General features: G+C 38.9%; 1 protein-coding gene across 4 annotated transcripts in view; it reads left to right on the forward strand.

The window, feature by feature from the left end:
• LOC117289065 (NACHT and WD repeat domain-containing protein 2-like) overlaps nt 1-9440 on the forward strand; it is a 39535-nt gene extending 30095 nt beyond the window's left edge. For 3 of the 4 annotated variants that reach the window (XM_033769996.1, XM_033769994.1, XM_033769995.1), the window contains exons 6-12: nt 735-767; nt 3206-3546; nt 3995-4207; nt 4796-6529; nt 6941-7125; nt 7483-7607; nt 7782-9440. In XM_033769996.1, coding sequence (XP_033625887.1) covers nt 735-767; nt 3206-3546; nt 3995-4207; nt 4796-6529; nt 6941-7125; nt 7483-7607; nt 7782-7996 — 2846 coding nt within the window. In that variant the 3' untranslated portion in view covers nt 7997-9440. The remainder of the gene's footprint in view (nt 1-734; nt 768-3205; nt 3547-3994; nt 4208-4795; nt 6530-6940; nt 7126-7482; nt 7608-7781) is intronic. The other variant, XM_033769997.1, reaches the window with a different exon arrangement.
• Nucleotides 9441-12327: the final 2887 nt, after the last annotated feature.

Below are 12327 nucleotides of genomic sequence, written 5' to 3' on the forward strand. Positions count from 1 at the left end.
TATGTGTACGCTCCGAATTGCATGATAAATTTATCCCGTTCATATATCGATTATATCAACAATTCTGGTTGTAATACAAAAAGAAAGCGAGCAGGGAGAGTAAACATATTTTGTTTTTACTTCCCTTGATTTAGTCCTTGTAATATTTTAAATTAGCAATTATATTTATTTTGGTTTTCATGGAAGTATTCTGTGAATTTATGGGGGGAAAAACATAAGAGGTTGTGCATTATTGGGTTATGGTAATGAAATGGTTCTGCCAAGTTTGGTTTTTTTGGTCCTCAAATTTAATGACATGATTTCACAGAATATTTCATAGTTGGAGATGATTTGTTCAGGGTTTTTGACTTGAAAGTTGAAAACCTTCAATATATCAGTATTATTACAATACATTGACCACTTTTATGGTCCAGTAACCCATCCTTTCATCATAAACATCCTTTGTCCTCGCCACTTCACTCCTATTGGTTCATAGCCACCAATATTGTTTCTGAAATAGAAACTTTGATTGGCTGTTATTTTCCCGCTTCTTTCTGGATCCTTTTCTTAATCCCTTTCCCCCTCTCTTTTTCTATAAATGGATATGTATTTGTTTGTTCTTGTTTAATGCCTCTGAAGATTGTCCGGATTGGATCAAAAGCTAAGGCCACCTAGCCTATTCATTATAGCATTATTCTTGCATGATGAATATTTGATTTTTTTCTTTCTCTTTACCAATGTTTTTTTTTTTTAAGCTGTGTGTTCCGGAGACTTCATCATTTCGCAAGGTGCCCTTTTTCTTTTCTTTGTTTTGCAGTGCTCAGTAACCATACGTTATGATGAGTAACACCAACTTAACAATAAATTTAAGATAACATTTCTTTCCACTTTCATATCTGCAGGAAGATTTTTGTTTTTTTGCACTTCATCATTACTAACTATGAAATGCTAACAAATTTTCAGCATGTTCTAATCTTCATTCCCATTACTGATATTTCAAGTATTAACAAGTGAGATTATGTTTTTAATTAACACAAAACTTTAACACTGCTTTGGTAATTTTGTTCAACAAACTCGAAGGAGTATCATCACTATGAATGTGTATCATGTTTATTTATAATTTTTAACAACTACAGTGTTTGCAAGTAACATGCGTGTTTGATTTTCAAATAAAAACACTCTCTGCCATGTTTATAGATTTTGTATTTGAAGGTAGGGTCATATGGTGACTTAAAGTTTCATATGGTGACTTTTATTCTGCTGACGAAAACTCTTTCTATGACCCTATCTTTGTGTTTTCCTTCCTCCATGCTTTAACAAACTAAAAGGATTGTACACTCGGATTATTTGTTCAGCAAGCCCTTTTCAGCTGTCCCATTTCCCTGAATCAAAATTAACCCTGCAGATTTGAGTCTATGGTGGGCCCTGCTGATAGCCACAGGGGTGTTCAACCTGGGTATAAACACTGGCCCTTAAGTCCATTATCTGCTACTGCATGAATTTCTTAAAAGCAACAACACAACTTTTTCAAATGAACACAACAACAAAGTATCTACTGTGGAATCGGTTTTGAATCTCTCGGAGTGATATCTTGAGGGATTCTATGTTCCACTTGAGATCCGAACCAGTCGGTTGTTTTTCTGACTGTTACTGCGATCTGTTTAGAGTTTTATAATCTCGTAAGACTTGAAACTTGGAGTATCTTAATGCTTGAGCTACATCGGTTTCTTTTGAGACCCCCGTATGAATTCAACAACTTCAACTTTATCTGCTCATGAAAGGAAGTACAATAGCTATCTTCAGAAGAAGTGCTACAAGTCACATTAGGGAAATACTGGTTTTTGTTCTCTCTGACAAGTAAACTTAAATGTTGGGTTATCGCTGGCTCTAACTACATTACAAGTCTGTTTCAAGTCGTGTAAGTTTAGCAGGTGGCCAATAACCTTAGGTTATTACATTGGAACTAGACTTGAAGCTATAGACTTCTTCATTGGTTTTGTTTGCACTGAAAGGACCTCTACGAATAGTAACCTGGAACTCAAAAACCTATTACTCATTTTGTGTACACTGAAGTATAATGCCATACAGGACGATTCACAATGTACTCTACTAATCTTAACTTTATTATGATTAATAATCTGGGTTTGCACTTAACCTTTTAGGTAACTGCCAGCAGGACCAGCTAGCTTATTTTACTAATCCATCGTCTTTTCTACTGGTTGATCTTTCAAATGAAAATAATAATACTTTTTAACGCTAAACTAGCCAGTCAGACTACTATGAGAGAATGGACCCTTCCCATGAAATATGCTAATTACCTTCACGCATGCGTACAGACCCTGTTGGTTGGCAAATGCCATAGAGTTGTGCACTAAGCAGAGGCGCAATCGCGCCTGTGTAACGCAGCCATTAGCCATGTACAAAACAGCGCGATATTCCCTCATTTTGCCAACCAAAATTTTAGTGCGCATGCGCTATGTGCAATTTACATATTTCATGGGAAGGGTCTATTCTGACTGGTCCTCGGGTGTTTTGACTGAGTATTTGACCAGCGGACCATTAATTGAAAGGGAGAAAGCTGAAATTAATAACCCTGGTGTTAATAGAGCAAAGCTCTAGGATGTGTCAAGCGCAGATCAACAATCAAAATAAAGAAGGCCAAAAAGAAACCCACCCCAAAACGCTGTTGACAAATCTTTCTAAAGTGTTCATACACTTAACTTACATTTATGCTAAATGTTGCATTTATCATTTGGAGAAATGTGTCATCAAAGGATTGCTATATTGGGCCTTTTGAAAGACACAAGTTTTGCTTTCAATAGGAGACTTTCCAACGCTAGGCGGCAGCAGACATACCGGGTAAATTTCCATTGTTTACGTAGTTCTGAACATGCGCATAATTCTGAGAACAATGGATTTACCCGGTAAGTCTGCTGCCCTCTATCGTCCCAGAAAGTCTCCCATTGGTTGCAGAAAGTTGACAAAAATTGTAGATGGACTCTAAGTCAGAGTTAATGCTAAAGACCTAAAGCCAGCACTTTGAAAATGTACTCCATTAATTACCGATCGAGACGGCTCAAAATCAAACCTTTTTAATTTTCTTATGGACAGCCAAAAACATAAGGTCAATACAATATATTCATGTAATATAATTTTTCAAATTTCAGAAGATGTAAATTGAAATTTTCGTTCAATCTTTCGTTGTACTTTTCAATCCTACTTTCAGAAACGCATCGGAGGTTGTACCACGAACTCCAACATCACACTCTATTATGCCAGCGTCACTCAGACACATTCCACGGTCAGTCCAACCTCCTGAGCTGCATCCGAGAGTACCTCAGCAGCGACACCCAGTCTCCTCTGATCCTCCACGGAGGGACGGGATGCGGGAAGAGCGCCCTCGCTGCAATTTCAGTCAAGCTGTGCAGTCAAGTGTTACCGCACAGTGCCTGCGTGGTCAGGTTTGTTGGAGCTACCCCGGAGTCGTCTACACCGAACCAACTGCTGAGGAGTGCGTGTGAGCAGATTGCATACCTGTATGGTGAACATATATCTGTTGCATCGAAGGTCAGGAGCAATTCAAATTTGTTAATGTTAAAAAATTTCATTTTTCTTTTCGTAAATAACTGATGCCGCATAAGCGCCAAAATATTTTGTGAATATTCGGAGACGTGGGTGGTTTTCTTTTCAAGTTCTTGCTGTTTGAATTATTTATCAATTCTGTTAAATAATGGTTAAAGTTGTGTTAGAAAAATCTACTCCGCGATAGTAGAATATATAGCAAGACAAGTTCTCAAAAGAACAATATCTACCCAGCAAGTAGATATATACATGGTGTTACTGCAAACCCAATAATAAGATGAATATCAATACAACACTTTTATATTATTTTGCTCAGATATTCTCTCAAAATGCAAGTAATAATAAGAGGTAATTCTGATTTTTCACATTTTTATTGCGTTTCTTCAAAAACCTTCAAAATGCTAAGTTTGGTTTTGGACTATTTTTCAACCAGGGAGCTAATCGGTTAAGCAAGGACTTACCAACGCTGCTGAAGCGCGTGACTGAACACCGCCCCCTAGTGGTGGTTCTTGATGGCATTGACCAGTTTGCCTCATCTGGGGATGCCACAGCTGCATTTAACTGGATCCCGGACGTACTACCAGAGAATGTCAAGATGATTCTTACAATGAGAAGCAAAGACTTTGAAGGATTTAGTCATCTCAAGGTAAGACGCCTCGCCCCTTTCTTTCTTCCCTCTTCCCAACTTTACCACCCTCGTGTCTCAAGGTTTCAATCTCCTACCTCAAAAGAGCAAAAGGTGATTTCGTGGGTTTTTAAGATCATTAGTGCATTTTATTGATTTCATAAAATTGTTTTTTGGCGTATTTTGGAGCCCCTGGTAAATGGAGTTAGTTGATCAAGAGTGGTCTTCAGAGTTATTGTTGGCAAAAAGAAACATTCAGTTGCCAAGAAAAACATTTACTTGTGGATCTTGATGAATGTTTTCAACCTTATTTACGATTTTTCACTTAACGAGTATGAAACTTCCGTTCATGACCTTAAAGCACTGAGTCGAAGATTTGACACTTTTGTACTTACTGCATCTATGAAATTTCTTTTGTTTCAAAGACAATGCAAAAAAGGAAGTAATGTTAGCAATTAAAAAATGTCTTACAGGAATCTGCACCTCAATCTGAAAAGTGTTCATTGAAGTGTAGAAGTTTAGACTGTAAACCAAAAACAGACATGTAACCTCATTTATTGTTGTTTTTATGTAGAAATTCTTCTTTTTGTTTTTTTGTTTTGACGACAGAGTTTATTGCGGGACAGCGCAAGCTTTGTGGAGGTACCCCAACTGTCCAGAAAGGATTCCACCAAGATGGCCGACGGTCTGCTCAAGAGTCATGGGAGAACATTGAGCGATACACAGTCTCAGTTACTACGAGAGGCTGTCAGTGGTTGCCCCACGCCACTCTTTGTGAAATTAGCATGTCACGATGCCTGTCAATGGCGTAGTTACGATGACAACAGCAAGACAACGTTGCAGAAGGACATAAGTGCTCAAATGAACATGTTCTTTGATAGAATAGAACAGAGATATGGTAAAACGGCAGTCAGTCATTCTGTGGGATATTTATGTGTAGCGCGAGATGGTCTATCAGATGCAGAAATGAATGACTTATTATCCTGCGATGACGCAGTACTAGATGAGGTCTACTCCCGCAAGAGACCGGTGCTACGCAGGGCACCAACGTACCTGTGGGTCGCCATTTGTCAAGAGCTTGCGCCGTTTCTCCTGGAGCGTGTAGTTGACGATCGCTATTTGAGAACTTGGGCTAATGTCTGTTTGAAGGAGCTCGCCGTGAAGCGATACGTGTTGAGCTCACAGACCAGAGTACAGCTACAGAAGAATATCTTGGACTACTACCAGAGTCGTTGGGCAAAGAATAAGAAGAAGCCTTTTGTTAAAGAAGGGGGAATCGAAGTTCTTATGGATAGGTTTATTTTACCGCAGCCCTCAATCTATGGTACTTTCCCGAACAGGCGAAGGTACAGAGAACTTGTGTACCACGCCTTCTGCAGTGGAGAGAAGAAATTCGCCGACAAGTATATATGGGATATAGAGTGGTTCCGAAGCAAGTTAGAGCATAATGATGTGTACAGTGTAATGGAAGATGTGGTACTAGCCCAAAGTAAAGACAACAATAACTCGGACTTGCAGATGTTGATGGAGTTTCTTCAACTGTCTGCGTATAGCTTGTCCACCGACGGTGCTCAGCTATTCACACAGCTAAGACAACGTCTTAGTGGTGGTGTCCTCGAGAAAAAGGGATCCATCTACCCTAAGATGCAACAATTATTTAAGCAGGCTGCGAAGCCCCCAGTGTGCAATTTTGTCCCGTCGAGGGACTGTTTACTTAAACTAGATGCCAAGTCCCCAGATGAACCCACGACGACACCCAAGCATATCTTCTCCGGGTTGTTCAGGGTAACGACGAGCGACACGTATATGGTTTCAGTCGCAACAGACGTAGGAGAACTCAAAGTCTGGAATATCACAACACAAAAGTGCGTCCGAACATTACGCAACCTGACGTGTCCGCGCGATGTGCGCTTCATCGACAGCCATCGTGTGGTCGTACTGTGCAACCGAGAACTTCTCATCTTCAACATCGATACGGGTAGCTTTGAAACCAAATTGAAAGGCATCATGAATCAGAAGATGCCGTACTACGCCATGAGCGACAACGAGCATGTGGTGGCGCTCTCGCGCAACCGAATGTACGTCAATATGATCAACGTGACCAGCGGGGATGTGGTGTCCACGTTTAAAGTTGGCGAGGATCGTTTTCTGAACAGCCTGTTAGTCAGCGCCAACGGCCACCGTTGTGTTTGCGGGGATGATACGCAGAAACCGAGTCCTCTCCTAGTGTGGGATCTGTCGGCGAGGAAGTTGATTCATGATTTCAGGATTAATCAGCATGAGTTTGTGACCCGAATGGCAGCCATCTCTAACGATGGTCACTATGTAGTCTCTGTTATCAAGGTCAGTAATTATACCAGAACTCAATGTCATAGAGCTGCTTAAGCAGAGAATTATGCTTAATAATATTCTGTTCTAGAAAAAAACAAGCAGAATACCAGTTGCAAATAGTACATGTGACATGGTATTCTGGCTGGTAATCTTATCCTAGAAGGCATTTTGTTGGTGTGCTGAGCTGCTTTTGTGCTTTAGCAGCTGCACTGAATGGAGCCCATTGTATTTATTGAAAAGAGAAGGGGTTCGCGTCGGTGTTCCTGGTTTGATTAGGTGCATATGCCACAGCACCTTGTAGTAAACCATTACATGGTGCTATCAGGAAAATACTGATTGTTAAAGCTCCTTGAGTGTCACTGGATATAAGCGCTATATATAAGAAGCCACTATTATTATTATTTGCCTACCTTCTATTACCAGGAACTGGACGACCCAAGCCGTAACTTCATCATCGTGTATGACCTCCAGAGTGGTCAACAATTCAAGAAGTGGAAACCACTGGCTAATACAACCTGTGTGGCCATCTCATCAGAGGGTCAGTGTGTGGTCAATGGGTGTGAGGATTGCTCCATCCTGGTCTGGGATCTAGCTTCGGGATCACTCAAGTAAGGACCATGGGTTTATCATCATCAATGTACCTAGAAAGCCGCTAACCCGTGAAATACGCTTGCCGTAAGCACAAACTTCCCTGCTTCCGTAAGCGCCATGAAATTGGGCCCAGCTCTAGCAATGCAAATGTTCTGGGTTTGAATCCCACCCAAGTGATTTGCCTGTGGTTTTTTCCACTGAAATCAGAGGAAAGTATCAAGTATACAGTCCTTAATTCGCATTGGTGTAAGGGTAAAAACAAATTATATTATTGACTGATAATAATCAACACTGAAATGTGTCTTTAATTCAATAAGGTTAATACTTGATGTTAGAGATTTGATCATTCTGTATCCATTCTATTTAATCACCAGGTACACACTGTACGGTCACACCCATACAATAGACAGCATCTACTTGAGTGAAGATGGAAAGAGATGTGTTAGCAACGATTCCACAAAGATGGATAGAAGCGTAAGGATGTGGGACCTACAACAGGGTAAGATTTTGACCTCCACCTGAACCATCCTAAAAATCAAAAAAATGAAAACAGGGTTCTCCCTTAACAGTGGTCTGCTAAGCGGTGTGGCTGTCTAGTTCAGTGTTGAAAAGCATAGTAAAAGATATTAAGAACAAAGTTTGATGACAATCAACTCTTTGAATCTGTCTCCAGGTACAAGCATTGCGACATTCACCCCAGATTACCCAATCAGCTGTTGTCAAATCTCGGCCAGCGGGGACTGCGCTGTGATTGGTTTACCAGGCCATGCCTCCATCATCACTCTCTGGTTGCGTTCTAAAGACATCGACACCACCAGGGAAGATAAGAAAGTCTACGGCGATGCCTCCAGGACCGGCAGCGAGTTTGATATGAGCAACGTCAACTAAAACAAATGGAGTAAAAATTACCAACAAAATTGTAGTTAAAGAATTCTGTAGTTAATAAAGTCTCGGTAACTCGATCCTCGTCAGTGAGTATCTCTTGTGGCTAAAAAATCTGTGAAATTAAAGCTTGTTTAGATCAAAAAAAGTTCCAGAGGAATGGACGCAGCAAACTTAAAATGTTTTCATTCTATGCTATGCATGAAATAAACTGTTGGGGTTATTTTTCAGTTGGCACTGTCATCGGGAAGATCCAGAGTTGAAAAAGTATTGTAAACGTTGACACAGTTCCAAATCTAAAGAAGATTTTGGCCATAAAACCTCAATTCACATTAACTCTATATCAAGTAACTATCATGTATACGATATATTTGCCAACCCTTTGTTTTTTAATAGCACACCTTATTCACTCCTTTAACTGCAAAGAATTGTGAAATTTAAGAGCTGTCAAAACAGAAAAAATTTCAGAAGTAAGATTACCTACAGCAAAAAAAAGGCATCTTTATATCTGCAAAGGGTAGCCTTAAAGAGCTGGATAACACATGAACAAATATATAAAGATATGTCAAGCAAAGTGCACGGTGACACTCAATGCCACTTGAACCTGAAAAACAACCACCTTTAGGAAATTCATGAGCACTTTACTGGTAACTAAGACAAAATGCACATCACACGGAACGGAACAAGATCCAAATAAGAGAGTGTTTTATTATCCGCTGACGGCAAAAGATCTAAAGATTGTTTCATCCTTTGGATCTTGTTGCATGGAGTGTTTTAAAGGTAAAAGCAAATGCATTAATTGCATGAATGATTTTGTCCAGCCATGCATATAACTCTATCATCATCGTCATGTCCATGTGTGGATACCAGTATCGTTGAATAGGCAATGCTAGAGTTTGTGATTTGGGGCCCAGACTATATGCCTTATATTTTAAAAGGGTTGCAAGTATGTTTTTTTTTTAAAGTTCAAACAATCTTGAGAAGTGCTGTGTTTTTCGCTGGTGAAGAAGAATTTCCTGGTCATTGTAATGAAGTGTTTGGGAAAACATAAATGTCTGAAACAAAATTATGTATTTGTTTGAGGAACAAATATTGTCTCTTTTAAAGTGGATTCAATTTTTATGAAAGTAGGTGTGCTATTTGATAACACACGCAGTGTTTTAATGGGCAAATATTTTGCTCCATTTCTATTGTACAGTACAAAACAATATTACTATTGCTGATAGCTGGACATTATGATACGGTACAATGTAGATTTGTTGTGTATATAGTTATTTATAGATTGCAGATTGTAGGTAGCTGGGGCCAACTTTATATAGCTGCTTTTAAAAGTACAAATTTTGCTGTGAAGTACCAAAATAGCTGGCTTATTTAACACATGTTACTGGCCAAATTTCCATGTCATATACATTGCTTGTAACTGGTATTTAGCTGTCGTTAACTTAGCATAACAATTGAATGGAGTCTTGGCCGGTAATCTGATTTTACTAAGCAAGGATTTTTTTTTAGCTTAGGCAAATGTTGTGCTTAAGCAGCTCTATGAAATTGGGCCCAGGTTGTTTCAGAGCAGACGTTATTCCTGTAAATAAAACTAGATGCTGCCGATTTAATGGAAAAAAAAACCTTGTAAATATGATTGTGTGGGCGTGCATGTGGGGATGTTTGTGGGGGTGCAGGTTGTGAACGTCATTTACCAGGCAATGTTGTCATTGTACTAGCTTTTGAATTTTATCTCTATGTCAGGTACTTTACATGTATTTTTGTATATTAAATAAATTCAGTGAAAATCTAGTCTATTTGGTGACATTTGGTGACATTTTTAATATGACATGGACGTGTAAAGCAAGCAACTAGTGAAATAGTAAAATGACGCGTGTTTTAGTATATAAAAAACGTGTGTTTAGCATCAAACAGAAGTTCTTACAGACACTGAGGGACAGTGGCATGCTAAGGTGACAGTAGAAACACCAAATATTATCCACTGTTTACATAGTTCTGAGCATACATGCAAACTTCCGAGATCAGTGGATTCACCAGGGCCCAATTTCATAAAGCCTGTAAGCACAAAAATTTGCTTAACATGAAATTTCTTCCTTGATAAAAACAGGATTACCAACCAATTTTTCAATTTGTTGCACATTGCTTGTTACCGGTTTTCAGCTGTTGGTTGCTTATCCTGAAAATGACGTGGAAATTGGTAATCCTGTTTTTACCAAGGAAGAAATTTCATGCTATGAAATTGAGCCCTGTGCCCCATTTCATGGCTCTGCTTACCATGAGCAAAGAACTGGTTGTTAGGGAAGCTGGGAATTCTTACATCATAATTTCGTGGGTTAGCCATGAATTTTTGCTTGTGGTGTGCATAATCCATGTTACTATGGTAAGCGAAGAATGGTGATCCAGAATTCGGCGGTAAGCCGAGCAATGAAAATAGAGTAGGCCCTGATTCATGAATTAGTCTACTGCCACCTAGTGTCCCAAATACAGTGGTCAGGACCCAATTTTATAGAGCTGCATAAGCACAACAAGCTGCTCAGCTCAAAATAATTATGCTTACTGCAATACGGTTACCGGCCAAAAAAACCATGTCACATGTACAATTTGTGACGGGAATCCTGCTCATTTCTGTTCAGCAATTGTTAAGCAATATTTTCTGCTTAAGCAGCTCTATGAAATTGGGCCTAGTATTTTGATACAATAGTTGCGTCATTTTACAGAGCTTTTTAGTTGTACCTCTAGTTGTGATGTCATCTTTAGTGTTGTCCATTTCCATTTAGGTGGGTGTGTCCACATTTTAAGTAGATAGGCATGGTTTGGTCATGACCCAAGGTCATCTGAAAGGTCAAATACCAGTCAACCATAACTAGAGTAGCTTGATTGTCATTACTAAACTATTACATCTGTGACCTTTGACCTAGGTCATTATCCGAGACCCACTGATATGAGGACAAAAGCGTGCCGAGCTTAGATATGTTTAAATAGCAACAGCGAGTTACCAGCCAAATTGCAATGTTTTGTGTGTTGTAGGTGGTTCCCTGCTGCTTAGTTAAAAGTTTCTTCTCAGCAGGCCAATGAACTTTGACCTCCCCCAAAATAATCTCAAATTACAAAACGCATTTATGTAAATGTCTTGCAAAAAAGTATAATTTTGTTGACAGGGATTCAAAGCCTTAATGTATACATTGGTATGAGTAAGTCCAACACTGACCTACTGGGTTCAGAAGTACATTATTGTATCAGTTTAAATACCCTTTTCTTTTACTGTCATCCAGTAGACTTTAAAAAGAGTAGGTCACACTTTTGTCACAGTGTGAACTTTTAAAAGGAAAATGACAGATCAAAGTGCCACTATAATGAATCTATTGCGTCTGGTCGGTTGACGTTGTTCCTACTTTATTTGTACTTCACAATTGTCTTTATTTGTCGTCATCTGAAAGAATTATAAGAAAAACTTTTTACGTTGTAATTAATATTATTTATATTGCCCGATTTGTACAGTAAAATATGCTGTGAGCATTTCATATGGTCTGAATTGCTCTAAAACTACCTCAAGAAACATAAAGGAAAAAATGAAAAAAGGGTGTCATAAAAAGGGGAAAAGGTGTAGAGATACACAACTTTTAAAATTTGTTGCCAACATTGCAGGCTTTGGACACTAGAGGGCAGTACGCTCAACTGTCCTTATATCTTTCATCACGCTCGATTTGAATTGTATTGCACACATTCCTTGCTTATTAGGCCTACTGGGCTACTTAAGTTTGGACTTTCTTAACATTAGGTAGCAATATCTAGTGAAGTCTTTAATTTAAATCCCAAACCGGCTCAACTATTATTACTTTGTTTTGAAGGCTTTACTGACAATTTTAAAATGTTGGAACAGAAATGAAACGTTTGATGGGTCCAGCTCTTGCACAGTACTCGTCTATTTATGGATTCCATTGCTTCTAAAAGAAGTAAGTACAATAAATGTACTCATTGTATAAAAAAAAAGGAAATCAGATATTTTTGGGGGATTTCGGTAATCTTAATAAACTGTCCTTGGGCCAATTTCATAAAGCTGTTAAGCAAAAAATACTGCCCAACAAATTTATTTGCTAAGCAAGCATTTAGTGGGGCACCAGTCAAGACAGTAACCTCAATGTAATTTTGGCTGGTAACCTATTTCTGTTAAGCAACACTTTTCTTTGCTTAGCAAGTTTTTGTGCTTACAGGCTTTATGAAGTTGGGCCCTATTGTAATCGGTCTCTGGTGATATGGTAGTGTTAAATTATGTATTAGAGATACATAGTTATTAAACTTGGACAAATTATGACAGGACATGAAACCATCAAAGTTAA

The sequence above is a fragment of the Asterias rubens genome, chromosome 4, assembly GCF_902459465.1.
Source record: "Asterias rubens chromosome 4, eAstRub1.3, whole genome shotgun sequence".
In the NCBI taxonomy this organism is placed as follows: Eukaryota; Metazoa; Echinodermata; class Asteroidea; order Forcipulatida; family Asteriidae; genus Asterias; species Asterias rubens.